The sequence below is a fragment of the Drosophila persimilis genome, unplaced genomic scaffold (genome assembly GCF_003286085.1).
Source record: "Drosophila persimilis strain 14011-0111.01,24,50 unplaced genomic scaffold, DperRS2 tig00000191-arrow-pilon, whole genome shotgun sequence".
Taxonomy (NCBI): domain Eukaryota; kingdom Metazoa; phylum Arthropoda; class Insecta; order Diptera; family Drosophilidae; genus Drosophila; species Drosophila persimilis.
In genome coordinates this window covers 1,080,656-1,100,872 of record NW_020825298.1, presented here as the reverse complement: position 1 = coordinate 1,100,872, position 20,217 = coordinate 1,080,656, and the positions used below count along the sequence as shown (strand labels likewise).

At 46.2% G+C, this 20,217-nt stretch overlaps 6 protein-coding genes across 10 annotated transcripts; 3 read left to right on the top strand and 3 right to left on the bottom strand.

Annotated features, from left to right (window-relative positions):
* Nucleotides 1-1,086: 1,086 nt before the first annotated feature.
* Nucleotides 1,087-3,986, bottom strand: LOC6595407 (segmentation protein paired). The gene is made up of 2 exons (XM_026988984.1): nucleotides 3,686-3,986; nucleotides 1,087-3,230 (listed from the first exon to the last, which is right to left on the bottom strand). The coding sequence occupies exons 1-2, from the start codon at nucleotides 3,750-3,752 to the stop codon at nucleotides 1,357-1,359; spliced, it is 1,941 nt and encodes a 646-aa protein (XP_026844785.1). The 5' UTR covers nucleotides 3,753-3,986; the 3' UTR covers nucleotides 1,087-1,356.
* A 76-nt stretch (nucleotides 3,987-4,062) lies between these two features.
* Nucleotides 4,063-9,672, top strand: LOC113565807. 5 transcript variants are annotated; one of them, XM_026988988.1, is made up of 3 exons: nucleotides 4,063-4,139; nucleotides 4,523-4,692; nucleotides 9,509-9,672. In XM_026988988.1, exons 1-3 carry the CDS (start codon nucleotides 4,122-4,124, stop codon nucleotides 9,513-9,515), a joined length of 195 nt encoding a protein of 64 aa, XP_026844789.1. In that variant the 5' UTR covers nucleotides 4,063-4,121; the 3' UTR covers nucleotides 9,516-9,672. The 5 variants fall into 5 exon arrangements, 4 of the variants coding, with proteins under 4 accessions (XP_026844789.1, XP_026844787.1, XP_026844786.1 ...); XM_026988986.1 differs by having other exon boundaries at nucleotides 9,485-9,530; XM_026988985.1 differs by lacking the exon at nucleotides 9,509-9,672 and adding an exon at nucleotides 5,262-6,140.
* Nucleotides 9,673-12,479: 2,807 nt separating this feature from the next.
* LOC6595408 (peroxisomal biogenesis factor 19) lies at nucleotides 12,480-13,885 on the top strand. Its single transcript, XM_026988676.1, has 5 exons — nucleotides 12,480-12,589; nucleotides 12,676-12,787; nucleotides 12,873-13,176; nucleotides 13,233-13,396; nucleotides 13,463-13,885. Exons 1-5 carry the CDS (start codon nucleotides 12,541-12,543, stop codon nucleotides 13,707-13,709), a joined length of 876 nt encoding a protein of 291 aa, XP_026844477.1. The 5' UTR covers nucleotides 12,480-12,540; the 3' UTR covers nucleotides 13,710-13,885.
* Nucleotides 13,857-15,157, bottom strand: LOC6595409 (probable ribosome production factor 1). Its single transcript, XM_002020846.2, has one exon. It carries the CDS (start codon nucleotides 15,139-15,141, stop codon nucleotides 13,945-13,947), a length of 1,197 nt encoding a protein of 398 aa, XP_002020882.1. The 5' UTR covers nucleotides 15,142-15,157; the 3' UTR covers nucleotides 13,857-13,944.
* A 137-nt stretch (nucleotides 15,158-15,294) lies between these two features.
* On the top strand, nucleotides 15,295-17,261 carry LOC6595410 (tRNA (cytosine(38)-C(5))-methyltransferase). The gene is made up of 3 exons (XM_002020847.2): nucleotides 15,295-15,375; nucleotides 15,432-16,934; nucleotides 17,016-17,261. Exons 1-2 carry the CDS (start codon nucleotides 15,315-15,317, stop codon nucleotides 16,412-16,414), a joined length of 1,044 nt encoding a protein of 347 aa, XP_002020883.1. The 5' UTR covers nucleotides 15,295-15,314; the 3' UTR covers nucleotides 16,415-16,934; nucleotides 17,016-17,261.
* A 679-nt stretch (nucleotides 17,262-17,940) lies between these two features.
* LOC113565677 (histone-like protein 18C) lies at nucleotides 17,941-18,591 on the bottom strand. The gene is made up of 2 exons (XM_026988427.1): nucleotides 18,423-18,591; nucleotides 17,941-18,360 (listed from the first exon to the last, which is right to left on the bottom strand). The coding sequence occupies exons 1-2, from the start codon at nucleotides 18,573-18,575 to the stop codon at nucleotides 18,004-18,006; spliced, it is 510 nt and encodes a 169-aa protein (XP_026844228.1). The 5' UTR covers nucleotides 18,576-18,591; the 3' UTR covers nucleotides 17,941-18,003.
* Between the last annotated feature and the right edge of the window lie 1,626 nt (nucleotides 18,592-20,217).

Genomic DNA, 20,217 nt, shown 5'->3' with positions numbered 1-20,217 from the left:
TATAATACATAAAGGACCATATTGTACTACGAGTATATGTAGATTCCTGTTCGGAATCAGTATTATCTTTTCTCGCTGTCTCTATAAACATCTGAATTTTGGCTGATCTTTTCGCTCGTCACTTTGGTTTTTACCGATTATCAAACTTATTCTTCCCTTGAATGTAAACAATCCCAATGTATGAATGTTTGAGCCCAACATTCAAGATTCAAGATTTTATCTAAATGAGGAAATATTTAGCCTAGACACACCAAGATCCCTGATATAAATCAAATGGATCTCAATGGATTTTGTGCAATTTTCTCTGCTAATCTTTCGCACTGCCTTGGCTCTTTGTTTACCTGGAAAACCCCCTAGGTATAGTAGGACCTAAGTCGATTGCAAAGTCAATATTTGTTTTGCTGGCTGGTTGGGTTAGGGGTAAACAAACAACGATTATCCGATTTTTCTGGATTAAAATAATAGAGCCACGACCTAAGACTGTCTGAGCTGCTTCGGATTGTATCGTTCAAGGATCATTTGGAATAGTTTGGGATCGTTTTTGGGGTAATGACTTCATTAATTGCCATCACCCAGACACGTAGGATGGCCAGTGTTCGAGTTCTTGGATGAGGTGTGAATTTGAGGTAAGTCTGAAATAGGGCAATTACGAGGGATTCAATTCGGAGGAATCGGAAGGGCAATTAACACCTTGGTTGGAGTTTGCCTCAATTCTGATAAGCGGTGAAAACTCAGGGAACACTGCAATTTTCCCGATTCCACTTTTGGATGTCTTGTTTTTTTTTCGGAAAAACATTTGGCATTGGCACAGCTTGACATCCGAAATAGGAGTTCCGAGAGTTCTCTGCAATGATGTCCCTGCTCCCCGTAGAGTTTGTTGAAATCTCCAGCCAGGTCCGGGGAATGTGCAGCTACTTAAAGGCTCTAATGTGCCACAGCAATGGGCCGGCAGGATTTCCATTTCCGATTTCCTGCTGTGAACAGAAGCGTGTCAAGGCTGCTGAATGGAACACTAAGGGATTTCGAGTGTAAGGAAGGACTGCTATTATTTTTAGATAAATTAGAATAAGTATTTATTTTCAAGGCACTTGCTACTTATCATAGAGATCTTAGGATGGACATATATAGTACTTATACGTATACTTATTATAGGATGGACTATGATCTAGACTTGGCTATAGAAAATTGGTGCTACTCGGGGAAGTCCTGAAGATGTTTTCCATATGGAAAATGTCTCTACTTCCCCCTCCCCACATCTTCTTCCCTGTGTATGTATGTACATCTTTGGCGACATCAATCACGGATCAGGTGACACCTGCTCCCGATCCTATCCTCCTGCAATCCCCAGCTCCACTTCTAATACCAGGAGTGGTGATAGAACGGCTGCGGAGGCATCGTCGCGTAGTTGACCTTCGAGGGCGATGCGAAGGCGGCGGCATTGAAGTTCTGCGGCATGAAATGAGTCGAAGAGGTGGGCGGATAGTGAGGATGTCCCGCTCCGGCATACTGTGGATGGTGCGCATGCGGATGCGGATGTGGAGCGTGCCCATGATGCGATCCGTGCGGATGGGGATGGCCGTGAGCATGATGCGAATGGGAATGCGAATGCCCCGTGGCCGTGGGATATGGGGCATATTGCGGCGTGTGCTGATACGGATGGAACATTTGATGGGCGGCTGCCGACATCTCCAGGGCCTGGCTGGTGGAGCTGGTCGAATTCAAAGAGTCTTCCGGGGAGAGCGGGGCGTTCGGGCGCAGGCTCTGCATCGAGCTCCAGCTGCTGTAGAGCTGAGGCTGTCCAGCAGCTGCGGCGGCGGCTACCAGATCAGCGGCCTCCACTTTCAGTGCGGCCGACAGTTCCTCACTGCCACCGCTGGCATTGATCAACGACTGCGAGGACTCGCCGGTGGGACCGGCTCCACCCACAACCGCAGAGAGGCTGTTGGGTGTTGGCGGCAGCTGACCAAAACCGGAGGAGACGGACTCGTTGGGACTCTCGTTACGTGGCATTGTCTGATGCGGCTCAGATTCAGTGCTGTAGACGGAGGAACCCACTCCAATGCCCACTCCCAAGCCCAGTTGTGTCTCATAGCTGGGAGTGACTCCAGAGACGATGATATTGCCGGAGCCTGAACCGGAACCGGGAACGGAACCAGAGTTGGCGCTCGATGGCATGATGTAGCTGGCCGTGCTGACGGCACTCGGATTGTAGAACTGGTGGTGATGCGGTGGTGTTGTGGCCGAGTTCAGGGAGGATAGGGTCAGGCTGGAGCCGGGCGAGAGGTTGCTCCCCACCGCCGTGGCCGTTGGGGCTGCGGTGCTGTAGAAGTCGTACTGTTGCTGGTATACGGCTGCCGCTTCCATGCTAGGCATCATTGCCAGGGGCGCCATGCTGGGCACGCTGGAGGGTATGGAGACGGACGGCATAGAGGAACCTACTCCGGATCCGGGGCCGCTCGAGACGGAGTTGTGCTGCTTGCGGAGGCGTGCCCGGCGATTGCTGAACCACACCTGGATGCGGGCCTCGGTCAGATTGGTGCGCTGTGCGAGCTCTTCGCGGGTATAGATGTCCGGGTACTGGGTGCGCTCAAAGGCGCGCTCAAGCTCGTCCAGCTGGGCGGCGGAGAAGGTGGTGCGGCAGCGACGCTGCTTGCGCTTGAGGGCGATCCCGGGCTCGCTCTCGCAGTCGGAGAGGTCGTCGTCGGAGGGCTTGTTGTTGTTGCTGTTGTTGTTGTTGTGGTGGCCCGACGAGAGGTCGGAGCCGCAGGAGCTGGACGGGGCCTTGTGGTGGCCGGCGGAGGAGGACGAGGGCGACAGCTCGCTGTCCAGTGGGGCATCGCGGCCGCGCACCAGGCGCGATATGGCGGACACGGATGGGGCCGTGCTGCGGTCACAGATGCCCTCGCGAATGAGCTTCTCGCGTATCTCCCAGGAGAACATGCCCGGGTTGGTGCGCTTGTAGTCCTCGATGCGGTTCTCGATCTCGGGCGTGGCGATCCTCGGCTTGGATCCCCCAATCACTCCCGGGCGTATCGAGCCGGTCTCCTGGTAGCGGTTCAGAATCTTGGACACGCATCCATGGGAGACGCGCAACTGGCGTGAGATCACGCATGGACGGATGCCATCGGCGGCCATCTCGACGATCTTTAGACGTATATTATTTGGCAGTGGACGTCCGTTTATGAATACTCCGCCCAATTGATTGACTCGTCCTTGGCCGCTGTTCATGTCTGCAAAGGGAGAGACGGGAGGGAAAGTTAGACAATTTTTCAAAGATAGTTTCCAATTTGCCAGGTAGGAGGCTGCGCGTGTCACGACCGTAGCCACTTGATTTACGACACCTCTCGCACAATTGACTTCCAGGGAAGGGGAAGAGACAGTCGGCATTCGGCAGTCGGAGCGAAGGTCATTCCGTCTCAACGACGCGCGACTCTCCCGCCGAGAGCAACTAATGGCCATTAGTGAGTCCTTGGAGAGAAGATGGACTGTACGATCTGTTGATCGCTCAATTTTCGAACCGTTGAAGGAAAGTCCGAGCTCGACCCCTCAATACCGAGGGACTGTTGAACGCCTGTTTCATCTCTCAATCTTCGGAGAAGAGAAGGACTGGACATCCCAAAGCTTTAATGGACTGTTCGGTCTCTCAATCCCCCAAGATGCCTTTCGGATGATCCAAGACACTTACCTTGCATAGTGGAATATCCATTGAAGAAGGGTCTGTGCATTGCGGCGGCAAAGGCGGTTACAGTCATAGTTTCAGTGGCTCCCAGTGGCAAGACCACAAAATATTTTCCCGGAACTAACCGGCGTGCTCTGTTCCGATTGTTATCGCACTTTCTTTCGATTTTCGACACTTGACAATCGATCAGAGCATTAAGTGAGTGTAGCAAAATTATAATTGGCGATTTGTTTCACTATTTCGATAAGCATAGCCACGACACTGGCTGGTGACGGAGGCAACGGCAACGGAGGCGAAACGAAACGCAAGACGAAGACGAGATGTGGTCTGACTCGTTGCGCAGTCTGGGCCTAACTGACTTCACCAGACGAACGGCGGCCAAGATCGTTGCCTTTCTGTGAAGAAGGCGACGGCGACGGCGACGACGACAGCGGCAGCCAAGATGTCAGCCATCTGGCAGGTAAAGCAATACGCGGACCAATCGCCGCTCGCTCAGCCCTGGCTTCTCCCTCGCACTCGTGCTTAGATCTCAGACCAGCCAGCACGCCATCCCGCTCTTTGGGGGCGTCTCAGCAAAAGCAATTGTAAAGACGGGAATGAGCAGCAGAAATTGGGGGGGTGTACCATATTGTCATATTCCAGCCTGGTCTTCTGTTGGTCATGGCACCAGTCCTGGGCATAGTTTTTCATGAAGAGGGGTTCCGGGTCCCACTTTTACCCCTGGAAATCAAATTAGATATTCAATGGAACGCATAATGCAATCGAGTATGCATTAAACAGTTTACAAGCGTAATATATCCTTTATTGATACCTCATTAGCGCCCTCAATTTATATGCTTCCAGGCCTCTACCTGTCCGACAGTTGGCCACGGCTTCCGGAACCGAACAAAGACCCATCGGACTTGGATCGAACTACTCAAGGAAGCTTCTTTTCGGATACGAAGGAACGAAATGCTTTTAGAATGCTATTGCAGAGACATTCTAGGGGGAAGCAATGGATACATAGATGAAAGGTGAGACGAGATAGTACTTCCATTAGAATATTTAAATGACGACGTGGATATTCTTAGCATGGATATATTGCTGTGTTGATCTTTTTAGTCCGGTTTTTTTTGTTAGGATATGAAGGATTCCGAAAGTTTATAGAGTGGGTTTTGATCATGCAATAATCCTTATAGCTTAAAGTCGAGATATTCCATAAGAAAATATAAGAATGAAGAAATGGACAATCTATTTGTAAAAGATTGAGCTTAGATTTGATTCGAAAAATCATGGAATTATTCAACAGTACGAACACTAAAACGGTTACTAGAAATATAAAGTCAATCAATTAGCTTTCAGTTCATATTCGAAAAGGAATCGAACTCAAAGTGATGATCTAGACAGGTTCTTCTTTGAAGCGAAAACTGTTCCCATGCATATGCCTTACCCTAGTCGTATCCTAACCATATCCTTGTCACGCTTTTCTCTCCGTACTATTATGCACCAGTGGGCCCAAGCTGACGGCTGATTCAAGCTGCTTCTGGTGGCCAGTCTTTGGGCTTCGTGTGGGTTTGATTAATTATGAAATTTCACGCAACAGAGACCCCTCGAAAAGGTTAAGTAAAACCGCTGGAAAAGAAAGCGAACCGATGGCTGTTGCAACCACTGAAACACACAAAAACCATGGAACAATGGAGGAGCGCCAAGAGTTTGAAGAATTAATGATGGGCCAGGGCCCGGGCCGGGCCCCAGCTGAAACGCCAGCGAGGAAATTGGCCCACAGAGACGTGACGAATCCCGCATCCTCCTGAGAGCCAGTGAGCGAGGATCAAGGACAACGGAGGCCGCAAATCAACAAAAGATTTGGGTTTCTACTGCTCGGTACGGCTGCCCGGTGGGTTTTTGGTTAAGCAAACCCAACGGGAGGAGTACCCAGTACGGAGTACGGATGTGCAGGGTGTGCAAACATTTACGCCTAGCAGGAGACCCAGGACGACCTTGAGCCACTGATCTTGGCCAAAACAGGAAGAAGAATTGGGGTACGCGGCGCCGCAACTGCCGATCAATCCTATTCCGATTCCGATACGGCGTTGATTTCTCGATTTGGCCAAACAATGAGCACTGAAAAGGCCACTCATATAACGCTAATTTTGCGCTATCAACGCGCAAAATATCCAGCATCATCATAGGGATCGGCTCTGCAGCAGAGGAACAGGCCGAGTGGAACAGGGAGAGGGCTGCGAGCGCGGTATGAAAATGCAGAAAACAGTAGGAGGCAGCGGTGCCATAAACGCTGCGAGCCAGCTTCAATCGCATTTCCACGAACGGACTGGACGACAAGCGGAAAAATGAAAACACGTCCATGCAATGAATAAAGATGCTAAGAGACTTTTTATGATGCCACCTAGGGTGCTATGAATGAAAATCATCCTCGTGATCGTTGTCTCAGTCCTCAAAGCCAAGTTTCGTCCAGGCCCATATCCGTACCTGGTATATCGTCTTTGAAAGGATCGTGTGATCAATCAATCTGTGCAAACTAACGATCCTATTAGCCAGGGGAATGGGGGAGCTCTTAACTCCTCCCTCTTTGTTTTCAACTCTCCACATTTCCACCTGCAATCTGTTGATAATTGTTTAGCTTCGCCCTCATAACTTAAAAGATGGAATAACAAATTCCATTTCTTGGCAAACTTTCAAACCTTCTAACATACATATGTGGGTTCGATGGGTAGATTACTCACAAGATCTTTTGATTCTTTCCTCATTCAAATGTAACATCCTTCAAATGCAATGATTCTCCGCATGATCACATGATTTGATCGATCATAAACAACTTGAACTAAACTTAATTTTTGCTTTAAGAGAGCTTTTAGTAAGTATCTCCCAAGTCTTAAAATCTCATCTGATCATCATTCTTGCATAGTTCTTTCCAACTTTGTGTTTTTGCTTTTTCCTCTTGATTTCTGTAGCTGTTTCTGTTTGGCAATCGATTCGCTTTGGGCAAACGTAATGTGCTCTGTTGTCACACATTGGAACGGCCTTGATTGTTTCCACGTTCCCCTGCTTCTAATGTCTTTATCAGGGGTCTCTAGCTTTGTTGTTTTTTCTCTCGGTCTTGTTTGCTGTCGTGGATGCCCTGCCATGCCTGCCTGTTGCTGTGCAACGAATTTCCATGCAGACCACAGAAGGCGAAGGCGATTTTTCCAACCGACCACTCAACGGGTGTCTGGAATGCTTATATAATGAACTATTTAGAGCCATAATTTGTAGAAATTAGGGAACTTAATTTAACATGCCAGACCTTTTAACTTGTCCCATACGTGATCTCTGTGACAGATCCGAATAATGCTCCGAACTTCTGTGCAAGTCTATCTGTTTTTCAAGAGGTGCTAGATTCTCTGCGTGATCTTCCATTATGTTTGAGTGTTGATGTTTCTCTATAGATTATATATGAATTTTCTATGTAATAATCGTCACATACCTTTAATATGTTTCAAAATCTACATAAGACTGACCAAGCAGTTAAAGTAATTATTCAATTATCTTTCCTCTTAAACTTTTAGCTATCCCTTAAATATGGAAACTTTTTTTCCGATCCTCAAGTTTAATGCTGCAGCAGTTCTATAAATGATCTTAAGGAATCTGCTAATCTTTTTATTCCAACCTTGACTTAAACATTGATCCACCTCTTTGATCCTCAAGCTGGCTGCTGATCCTCAAATATTTCCGTTGGCTCAACCAGATCAGACCAGGCAGGCGGCGATTGACTTTTCGGGTAATCCTTAGTAAGTTTTAGTAAATACGCGTCTCGATATGTAGGCAGAGAGGCTGCCCCTGGTCACAGCCCATGCCTCTGCCCTAGGCCCTGCAGACACACATATTCTACGAGTATCCTTATGTGTCCTTATAGTTCCAGGGAGCGATTGTAAAACGAAATCCCCGCTAAAGCATGCAAACAAATAGCACCAAAGTGCGAGATTAGAGGGAAAGTCGCACCAGCTTAGTGCCGGAGAGGAGAGCCACTGGAGGGAGATCCTAAAGATCGCCAGTTGACTTTTTCAAATATTTTGCAAAAGTTCTCAAGTGTTGATCTGTAGCTGGGCATGATTATAGCGGATAATCGCATTACAGTCCAACGTTTTATTGATCAACATTTGTAAACGATTTTCCATGGGGACGAGTTAAACCGGGGCATCGCCACCCCAGGTAGTCCATCCAGCCCATCGAAAAAAAAAAGAAAAACAAAAATGCTGCGGCTTAACGCAGCCAACGCCCATCGATAGGATGGGCCAGGGGCGATCCAGCTTCTGCGAGTGAGGGTCTTTCCCGATCTGCAGGCGGCGATCAGCAGCAAAGCGAATACGATTAACCCTTGCACTTGGTGGCAGCCGAGCGAACCTGGTCCATGTTCAAGTCCTCCATGACAGTTTAGCCGGGCTAATTGAAGGCATTAGTTGTTTGTGGGTCACGAGCTTGGGTTGGCGTTCCCGAGAAATGGCATTGTCTGCAAATTAGCATATTTCGTACGAGTATAACGCATCGCATTTCGATTGAAAGGAACTCCTCGAACTCTGCCCACAATCCAGTGGTCGGTTCGCCGCAGAGTCTTGGTCAGATTCGTCATGGCTGAGACGACGCATTGTCTGGCGGAAATTTTCGCTGACTCTTGAAGGGTGATTCCCGTTTCCCGATTCCCGATTCCCGAGGGCCAAAGGGCCAAAGGGGAGCCCCTGCCACATACACCCAATTTTAAGAAACTCATTAGCCTGGGGCCTAAACAAAAACAAAGCCATCCAATCCAATCGACTGCTAAACGCTGTCGGCACACATCTGAGACCCGGAGGCCAACAAATTGATCATTAAACAGAAGGCGCAAAGGTAGGCGCAACACATCGTTGTCCAACAGCAGATCAGGAGATCAGCATCAGGTCGAGATCAAACATCTGGAGGCACTGAACTGCTGGGCTCTGGCTCTGGGTCTGGCCTGCAGCAGGGCTCTGAAGAAAGTGATGAGGCGCGGCGATCAAGCCAAGACGTCAACAAGATTAATTTGTTTTCCTGTCGGCCGTCAAGGGGCTTCCACCAGCCATCCATCAGCCAGCAACCTGTTGTCCCGAACTCTTGCTGGCTCGCTTGCGCCCGTCCGTCCGCTTTCGGGAGTTCGTTCTCTGATTTGTAATTGCTCTGCTTTGTAGCCGATTGTTGTGGATCATCTTCGATCGTGGACGGATCCACCGTCCACACACCATATACACATCATTAGCTAGCCGTCGAAGATCACAGCACACAGCACACAGCACTCCAAAAAGTAGGTGGCACTTTTCTCACATCTTCGTGGGTTTCGATTATGTAGTTTGTTGGACCTGGTCTTGGATCTGCGGCGGCGTTTGTCCATTAGCCACGCTTCGCATCGGATATATGCGAATTTAAATAATATTATTCAATTGTTTCATTAATCAAAGGCCTTGGAGCTGCGTTTTCTTTATTTGCTTCGAGAAAATGCAGTGCACAAACAGGTTAACAGAGATCTTAAGATTTTAACTTAAGATAATTTAAGCTGTGGTAATATTTTTTCTAGTCATAGAAAATCGATCGTAATCCGTTTGTGTTTTCCATATACTTTTCATATTCATATTTTTTAAAAGTTCGAATAGAAATTCCTATTCAACTGATCGCCTTTATGCTTTGTCTATAACTATTAATGAGCATTGGATTTATTTTAGTCAACAATTTAAAAAATATAAATAGATATGGAATATTTCGTGCTCTAAATATGATTTTAAATGGTAATTTAAGATTAAGTTAATCCTAACAAACTACCAGAATTGATTCAATTTCGATTTCCAGAATATGAAGCATTTAAACTCTGCCGTATTGCCAAGATCAATGATCAAATTCTTCTGATCTTTGAGTAGATCTAATAAATCTAATAAATAAAATGTAGGCCCATGGTTCTCTCCATCAGCTACAAACACAAAAAATTTACTCAAAAAACTTGACATGCCAAATAGATCAAGAAACATGAAAAATAAAAAATATGTGCAGGCCGGAATAAAAAGGCAGCCATGGCGAATCGCATGGGGCGGCTGCAACCGAAACGCACACTTAATTTCCGTTTAATCAAACAGAACAGAAAACCAGGGGCAGCAAACAGCAAATAGCAGCCCACATCATCTGGAGCAGACGGCCCAATCTGGCCCGGCCGCCGCCACCGCCGACGCCCGGAGTCACGACAGACGCAAGGGCTCATTTGCATGCGGGGAGCGAGCGTTAAGCGCTTTGATGGAGAGCGATGGTGTCAGAGCATGAAGAACTCAGTGCCTCATTGCGCAATACCGAAGGAGATGCGGCTGGGAATGGGGATGGTGATGAGGATGAGGATGAGAAAGAAGTTCTTTAGGGGGTGACTTGAATTTCAAAGGAAAACTGGGAGTTTTCCAGGAAAACATTGCAGGCCCTGTAATCGCAATTTGTATGGCCTATAGAAAATATATCAAAAGATAGCGTTGACGATGATCTGTGATCCTGGGCAGACACACGCCACGACCGCGACCTGAATGGTGGTGCTTATAAAACCGCAATCATTGCCATTACTGAACAATCGCGAAAGTCCATTATGGCATGATCAATAGCTCATAAAATTGCGCCTCTTCCACCTTCTTTCGCTGGAAGGATGCGGAAAAGTCGGAAAAAATAAATATATAAATGCTGCGATCAGTGACCGTGAAATCGCAGCCAATATATGGAAAGGTTATATCTACACAAAGTTTCCAAAAAAAGATGTGCAAGAAGGAAGTAAACTCTGTAAAGAGAAAGAGAGACAGAAGGAGATGCTGATGCGCATTTTATGACGGTAAAGACGACCAGGAACAGGACCGGGTCCTGAGTTCCGTTTCAACACTCTTCCTGAGAAGCATAGCGTGCGCTGGTGCCGACCGAGACTCAGGTAAACTCGCTAAACTCCAAGCAACCGATTATATCCAAATAAATAATTTTATGACAAACCTCTTGTTCATTAAAAATTATGTCAAAAAAGAGCAAAGGACCATCCAGGTTTTGTATATTGTGATCAGCTGTATGGGCCAATACCGCATTGTGTTCTATCGAAAGGGTTTTTACGTTTTCGACTTTTGTTTTTGACTTTTTGACGGTTGTCTTGACTTTTCGAACCGTTTAAGTTCCAGGAAATCTTAAAGATGGTATATTTTGCCGTTGAAAAATGGTGAGAAAATATGTTTTCCCCTTTTTCATAAAATAAAACAGCTAAATGTTTTCTATAACACCCTTAATGCGTGCTGTAGCCCAAAAATAAAACACTAAATTATGCATTATTTCAACTGAAGCTCCGCCCATGCTGGGCACGTTCATGGAACCCTCAGCAGTTCAGTTCATACGATATCGTCGAAAACTCCGCCCCAAATGGAAGAATGGAAGTACACATTTTACCACAATATGTACTTCGCTGCGTGGGCGTGCCGAATCGTGAATTCGTTTTGCTCTTTCGGTAAACTAAACTGTGCGGTTAAGGTAGAAAAACACCCAACCCAAAACCAAACCAATTGACCATATGAGATGAATCGAAAAACTAGCCAGGAGAGATGACCTTCGTGCAGAAGAGAACACTCAGACCGGCTTTGACTCCCTACTGCAAAAACCCCTGTGTCCTGGGTGTAGGTGTGGGTGTAGCGTTCTGGTTTTAGAATTGGTCGCGCCTAGGCGTAACCTTGATGGATTTGTTGACTTGGTGATTGCTTTCCCCTCACCGCTGCGATGCGCTACGCTGCGATGCTCTACGCTGAGCTGCAGTACGAGTATGTGCGGTTTGGGTTTCTGGTCGCAGTTTTGGTCGCCGATCTTCATGGACGCACAGCAAGGTGCTTGTCCCAGCATGTTTGTGTTTCGCAGAAGAACCGTAAATATTTTGGGTGATTATTTTAGATAATCTTCGACTAATGTCCTTGGATTGTTTCATTTTGTTACCGAGTTTTGCACAAATATCTATAGTCCTAATGTTCAATGTTGGAAACTTAAGTAACACAGAATAAATTCAAATGTTTAAAAACCTATAAAACTTGAGGGCCATCTGTTTTCTTTATTTAAGAGGACCCAACTCTTTTGTTTGGTTTTTCTGTAAAATTGTTTATTATTATTATTATTATACCCGTCATTTATTAATTTACAAGGAAATATAAAAACACGTTGATTGCATTTCAGTCCCGCATAAACGGATTTATCCATTTCAATGCTCCCAATAATTACACATTTAAATTTGAATTTTCAACTGCCGTTCTGTCAGTAAATTGAACCGACGGTATATTTACGGTTGTTTGTATTAGCCAAAATACAATAAAAGGCCTAAAAACTAGCCAATCTTAAAGAAAATGTATTCCTCAACGGCCTAAAATTATGTGGGCAGGGCTAAATGTTCTATATAGCTAGTAATACTCCACGGAATATCACAAACGAGGAATAAGTAAAATATAACTTTAAATCGTCAGTATATTTACGGTATATTTTTAACATGACATAACGGTATATTTTGGTATATTTCTCAGGCTCGGACGGTATATTTTATCGATAAGTATTTTATTGCAAATACGTTGGTGGTAATTTCATTTTTAACGTAATATAGAAATGCAATAAAAGCAAGTATTTAAATAAAGCCAGTCAATTATTCATTAATGGGAAAAAATTATGTGGGCATGGCTAAATGTTCTATATAGTTAGTAATAAACCACGGAATATCAAAAACGAGGAATATGTATAGTAGAACATGAATTCGTTAGTATATTTACGGTAAAAGTCCGCGGTCACACTGCTCCCAACCCCCTTCCCACGGAAAATTAGAATTAAAAGATTTTTCTTTAATTTTTTACAAAATGTCTGAGGAAAAGCAAAACGGAGATGACTTAAACGACCTGCTGGACAGTGAGTGGATGGCCCATTTGGAGCCGCATTGAATTTTGACAAAATTATGTAATGCTCGATTTCATGTTAAAATTTTCCCTCGGCAGGTGCTCTGCAGGATTTCGACAAAAGTGGTAATAAGAAGGAGAAGGGCAAGGCCACCGATGCGGCAAGCGCCGAGGTCGCCGAAGGTTCCGAAGACCCTGATGCATTTTTCATGTGAGTCACGGGAGTCTGCAGCAACTTCTGTGTTGCTGCGCGATGTCATGAGCCAACTTTTGAACTTTGTATTCTCCAATTGCAGCGAGCAGGCCAAGGTATTGGCCGACCGCATGAACACATTGTTCGGTGGTCCGGATACGCCCAGTGGGGATATCCCACCGTTGCCGCAGGACCCAGATCAGATCATGTCTGGCTTCAAGAAGATGGCCGAGGCAGCCGCATTGACTTTGAGTGGCGAGAACTCGGCCACCGATGAAGACGTCTCCAAGTATTCAGACAGCATTTCGCAGGCCCTGAAAGGTCTTCAGGAAGGCACTGACAATCTGGCAGCACCTGCCTCCGAGAATGACATTGCCAGCATGTTTGGTTCCTTAAATCTGGATGGTGTAAGTGTGGTCTGAAGCCTAAGTCACGTGAAATCAATCATTATTCAAATTTTTAGAGTGGCGCCCCTGATGGCAACATGTTCCTACCCTTCATGGAAGGCATGATGCAGAGCCTGCTTTCGGCTGAAATTCTACTGCCCAGCATTAAAGAGCTGTTGGAAAAGTACCCCAAGTACCTCGAAGAGAACGATGCCAAGCTATCGGCTGAGGACAAAGAGAGGTTGGCTAGACATTGATTTAAATGGTCATACATTTCTAAACGGTTACATGTCCCGTGTCTCCCTAGGTACCAAAAACAGATGGAGCTCTACAAGGTAATCGAGGGCCACTTGCAGTCGGAAAAGCCCGACGATTCGGCCACCGTCAAGCGCGAGAAGTTCCGTGTGGTTCTGGACGATATGCGAAAACTTCAAGACTATGGACAGCCACCAGCTGAGATTCTGGCCGAGACGGGCGGTGATCTGCCGTTTACCGATCCCACAGCAGCTATCGCCGGTGGCAATGGCCCAAATCCCCAGTGTCCCACCATGTAGGTGGAAGAGAAGGTGCAATTTCTTTTGGAACACTTTCCCCGTAGTGTGCCAATTCGGTTAACTGTTGAGTGTTGCACATTTTTAGGATAAGAACTTTGTATTTTTATTATTTTCTGTATTTCTGGACAAAACAAAATGTCAATGTGGTGGTCTCCTCAGATGGTTATCTCTCTTGAGCTGAGAAATTGTTTTTATTTTATGTTCTCTAAGCTAAATACAAAGAATCGAAATACATTTAGAGGAAGAAGCGTCGTCGGGACTCCATGGCATGTCGTTTGTTACTAATTATCCAGGCATAGTCCCCAGTTTTGCTGTCGAATGTTCCCTCCTGAAGCGAGCGCAGCTTGAGCGTGAACCTGGGCCCTAATTCGCGAAGCTTCACGCGCTTTCCCTCTTTGGAGAACTCGTAGCGATGGTGGCGGAAGAATATGTAATCGCGTTGATTGTGAAACGTTGCCGCGCGCCGGCCCTTGAACTCTGGATCGTGATGGAAAAGGGCGCCAAGCATACGGCCGACTGTGAGACCCAAGCGCGTTGTGAAGTTGGTCAGAATCACCTCGGGCCTATGCTTGGTTATCTCCTTGTGATCCCGCTTGATGTCCGATGTAAGCTTGACGTTCGACAACTTGAAATGTGCCGTGGGGCCGTTAGGCAAGTGGATGACCAACAAACCATTCGGTTTCCTTCTGTCCTCATTGATGATGACCACATCTGTGAATTCCTCGCGTTCGGCGCTTTTGCAGATTTTCTTAACTGATGCCTTATTCCGAATCTTGACCAGGGCATTCGGGAATATGCGAGACAGCTCCAGGCCAAATTTTCGTGTCTTGGTCACGGGATTGTCGGCGAAGGTAATCAGGACTTTGGGCTCGTACACGCGTTCAAAGTACGAACTGAAGTCATCGATTTCCAGCTCTTTCTGCAGTTCCTCGTTGTCCGAATCGTTCAGATTGGCCACCTCTGTCTGATCCTTCTCACGCAGGCTTTCAATTGTGTGGCCCGGATTGACCGGCACGCCAGCCTTGCGACGGGCACGTCTTTCTTGCATCTTCTTCTTGTGCTTCTCCTTCTTCATTTTGCGATAGAGAGCCAAGCGCTGTTCCTTGTTTCTCATCAAGCTTAGTGGATTGAAAAGTGGAATGCGTGCCTTCTTTTCATCTTCATCATCATCCTCGTTGTCGTCATCGTCATCCTCATCCTCATCCTCATCTTCATCTTTGATGGCGGTGTCCTCGGCATCGTCGTCGACATCACCGTCATCATCTTCCTTTGGCTGTTGTTTGCGTTTGCTAGTATGTGGTTCTTCGTCTGTGCTATCGTCCTCTGGGTTTATTTCTTTGTCCTCGGTCTCCTCCTCTGCGAAGCTCGAATCGCTGTCCGAGTCCTCGTCCACTGGAGGCGGAAGCGGGAGTTTTCTCTTTATTTTAATCATTTTTCTGTAAAATAAATTCAAGCCCCGCACGTGTTGATGTTGTTCTTCTTCTTGAAAAATTCATTCACATTGGTACGTCGACAATTTTTATTAATAACCTTAATGGGTTAAAGCTGACAGCTGACAAAGTCACTGAAATACAGAATTTCTTCGATATAAAGCATTTAAATTTAATGGGATTCCGTGTTTTGGAACTATTCAGCGGCATCGGGGGCATGCATTATGCCTTTAAATGTGAGTAGATATTATGTAGGAATGAAAATCCTATTGACATTCGTATTGCATTGCAGATGCCCAGCTAGATGGCAATATTGTGGCCGCAATGGATGTCAATACAGTGGCCAATGCTGTTTATAATTTTGCGCTCAATTGCCATGTGAAGACGAGAAACATTCAAAGCCTCAGTGAGAAAGAGGTCAGCAAGCTGGGAGCTACCATGCTTCTTATGTCGCCGCCGTGTCAGCCGCACACCCGCCAGGGATTACAAAGGGACACGGAGGACAAGCGATCGGATGCACTCACCCATTTGTGCACTCTCATTCCGCAGTGCGAAACTCTCCAGTATATTTTGATGGAAAACGTTAAGGGATTCGAATGCTCTCAAGCTCGAAATCAATTCGTTGAAGCCCTGGAGAAGGCTGGATTCTATTGGCGGGAGTTTATACTGACGCCCACACAATTTAATGTTCCCAATACTCGCTATCGGTACTACTGCATTGCTCGCAAGACTGAAGACTTTGCCTTTGCTGGAGGTAAAATCTGGGAGGAAATGCCTGAAAGTCCCTCAACCGAACAGTCTGTTTCCCAAATCTCCGCGATCCTTGAGGACAATGTCTCTTGTGAATACCTTGTACCCGACGACGTTCTAACCAAGCGGGTGTTGGTCATGGACATAATACATCCAACACAAAATAGATCTATGTGCTTTACCAAAGGCTATACGCACTATACTGAAGGCACGGGCTCGGCCTTTACACCGCTTTCTAAGGAGGAGTCCCATCGTATATTTGAGTTGGTGAAAGAAATGGACAATAATAACCAGGATACCAGTAGTAGCTCTGAGGATGTGCGGCAGCGACGTTTGGATCTCCTACGACAAATAAAACTACGTTACTTCACACCCCGGGAAGTGGCACGGCTGATGAGTTTTCCCGAGGAGTTTGCCTTTCCCCCTGAAACAACAAATCGACAAAAGTACCGGCTGCTCGGCAACAGCATTAACGTTAAAGTTGTTGGTGAATTGATTAAACTGTTGATCGCAACAAAGCAGTAGAAAAAACTGTCCCATGGCATTACGTCTCTATAGTTCATTCCGCCGTTTCCAAAAAAAAAAACGTTGGTACTGTTTTTGTCAAAATGTTGCCACGGCTCTACTTTATACCCGGTACTCAGTCAGTATATGTATATGTGAGCTTATGATTTCTGCAACTTGATCATGATTAACTTGTAACTGTCATCATGAGCCAGCCACGCTTTGCAACGCTTTTTTACGCTTTCAGAGTTTGGTTTCTGTTGTTTTTCATCACTTTTCCATGTCCTGCGCTGCTCTGGTGATTTTCTCAGTTGGCGGTCGCGAACTTTTTTTTAACTGGCCGCCCTGCGGTGGACTCAGCTGTTTGAATGTTGCCGGATTGGATTGATACTGCATCCACGATCGCATGCATCCCGCCAGCAGCTCGTACATTATTTATTTACCTGTTCTTTTTACGACGTACGACCTATGTGCTTCGCATGTGCATGCATTACCGACATCGTCTTCCCTCATGCACGATGCTTTAACTTATCGGCTTTGGGTAAGTTGTCCTTGTTTACCCCATATTCATAATTTCCATTGATAATTTTTTCTTGGATCTTCTCTTATTTTTCAAATCAAGGATTTTCTGACGATCCCAGGAAGCTGTCGCACGCCTAGATCAGACCACAAATAATGAAGAAATCAAAATATGTTTGCATCATGAAATTTGCCAAAAATCGGCCTAATTTTCATAGGCTGTTCGACAGTCTGGACCCTCACGATCCTGGGAGAGTTGGTCCTTCAACAATCGTCCCATAAATAGTCGAGATGTAGCCTTTTGAAGATTTCGATTTTGCATTTCATTAGAGTACTGGTTTTTTCTGAACGCCATTTCTTTGCTATGCTGCAGCCGATCTGAGTGCAGCATGTCTTTTCGTGATCGGGAGGGTCCTGCCAATCGACTGCCATCGGAAAAAGGGACATCCCTTTTTTCACGATTTTCGCAAAATCGAAACGAAGATTTCGTCGTTTATTATGAGGGCGCTGGACTCGGACCGATCCAGCAAAGGTTCTGCCTTACCAAATAAGGTGCCCGAGGACTATGAGAAAATGTTCGAGACGATCGTGAAGGTCACCAAGGAAATGGTTGACTTTCGTAAGTAGTATACGTGATGCTGTATCCCACTCTGGCCATTGCTTACCTGCAAATGGTGTGGAGCGGAAAGTAGCAGAGGGCTATATCCTTCGTGGGTGGGAACAAACACGAGCTGGACGATTCGTACAAGAGGCGCATCGAAAAGCTGAAGCTGATCCGCAAGCCACTGGACGTGCCACAAAGAGCCCTGGAACAGCTATCTGGTGCGGACAAAGTGAAGTTCTGCATGTCCAGAAGCACCTTCAACCTATTCAAGGTACCCCAATCGCAGCTTTGGTCGAATGGGCACCTGAATCGGCTTTTGGTCCACTTCGAAATCCTAACTTACACTGACGACAGGATGCCCCAGGAGCGGATTCTCTGCTGTCTAAAAATAAAATTATTTTGTTTACAGAAAAAAACGAGGAAATACGAATATTCCAGTCTATAAAACTCGACTTCGATACGTGTAATTTTCTTTGGTTCTTTTTAGTCAAATTTCTTGAGGATCATCATCAGTCTTCTTGCACTTTGACTTGTTGGATTTGCGGGATTTGCGAGACTTGCGGGGTGGCTTTGAGCAGCTTTTCTTGGACCTCCTGCTTTTGCGCTTTTTGCAAGCCGACTTCTTGCGTCTGCGCTTTCCACAACTCGCCTTCATGGGCTTACTTTTAGCACAGCTGGGCTCGCTTTTACGCGTCCAGAAACATTCCTCCTCGTCCAGGGAGGAATCAGTCGACACTACTGCAGGAGCTGTTGTGCTGGCTATGGCATCCTGTTCAGTGCAGAGCAAGCTGCTGCTGTTGCCTTGCTTAATGCGTCCTATGGAGCTTGCAGGTCGATAGTCAGGCTGTAGGGAGCAAAAGGGAACTGCTGCACTCATTAGTGGATTTAAATGCGCAAAGAACTCACCGCACGGTACCGAGCTCTGTGGTCTGGGGACATCGCACGCCAACGCTGCGCTGCGACGTGTACCACCCTCTGTCCGTGGTATATGGATCCAAACCGGCGTTTGCAGTCCCGCAGGTAATTTAAATATGCGTTAACATAGCTCATCTTAGACATTTTTCATAAAAGCAAAGAATAAACAACAAAAATTTGGAAAAATTACAATAAAAATACTAGTACTAATTATTTGAAATAAAAAAAAAAGTAAATTTGTAGCTACAGATGTTGCTCGTACAGAGAACAACCTCCAACTAAACTGAGTCCTGGGCGTGGCTTTGCTTTCGATCCGACATAACATTTCATTAGAATACTGGGTTTTTCTGAACGCTATATCTCTGCTATACGGCAGCCGATCGGAGTGCGGCATATCTTTTGGAGATCGGGAGGGTCCTGCCAATCGACTGCCATCGGAAAAAGGGACATCCATTTTTTCACGATTTTCGCAAAAAATCATGATGGTTACATCATTAAATTTTCCAAAAATTGGCCTCATTTTCATAGTCGAGATTTTGATGCTGTTCGACAGTCTGGACTCTCAAGATCCTGGGAGAGTTGGTCCTTCAACAATCGTCCCATAAATAGTCGAGATATAGCCTTTTGAAGATTTAGATTTTGCATTTCATTAGAGTACTGTTTTTTTCTGAACGCAATATCTCTGCTATACGGCAGCCGATCGGTCTGGATCGGACAGTCTGGACTCTCACGGTCCTGGGAGAGTTGGTCCTTTAACAATCGTCCCATAAATAGTCGAGATATAGCCTATTGAAGATTTAGATTTTGCATTTCAGTAGAGTACTGGCTTTTTCTGAACGCTATATCTCTGCTATACGGCAGCCGATCGGAGTGCGGTATGTCTTTTCGTGATCGGGAGGGTCCTGCCAATTGACTGCCATCGGAAAAAGGGACATCCATTTTTTCACGATTTTCGCAAAAAATCATGATGGTTACATCATTAAATTTGCCAAAAATCGGACTCATTTTCATATTCGAGATTTTGATGCTGTTCGACAGTCTGGACCCTCACGATCCTGGGAGAGTTGGTCCTTCAACAATCGTCCCATAAATAGTCGAGATATAGCCTTTTGAAGATTTAGATTTTGTATTTCATTAGAGTACTGGTTTTTTCTGAACGCCATCGCCGGAGCCGATCGGAGTGCGGCATGTCTTTTCGAGATCGGGAGGGTCCTGCCAATCGACTGCCATCGGAACACCGATTCGCTTGTTTAGCAGGGGCATCACCTTTTTGGTCTTCCGGTTCATATGAGCGAGTGGGTGCCCGATGACGGCTGTCCACTCCAGGAGTCTGACCGACTGACATCGTGAACCCCCGCTGGCTCCTGCGCACGTGGCCACGATGCCGTGCGAACCTCGGGACATGATTCTTGTCACGCGAGGCTGTGGCTTTCTGTCTGACATTTTGGTCCGGCCACTGCTACGGCCCTCTTCCTTGCATGCCACGCTGTTTTCTTCGTCTTTCCAGTTCGCTCGCTGTCGGTAACTCCTCGTCCTCTGTGGCAGCCACTGGCTGGCCTGTCCTGATGACGCTGCTATATATAATTGTGGATATATTTTTAATTCTATCTTCCTTCACAGAGAACTTACATATGTACCCTACGCTTTGCCACAAACCATGTCGTATCTGATTTGACCCAGCCAGACGGTCCTATCCAAGCATGAGCGAGGCGTTTTCGAGTCAGACCGAGTATCCCATTGCAAGATTCATACCTAACAAGCCATCGTCATCCTTCAACATGGTGAT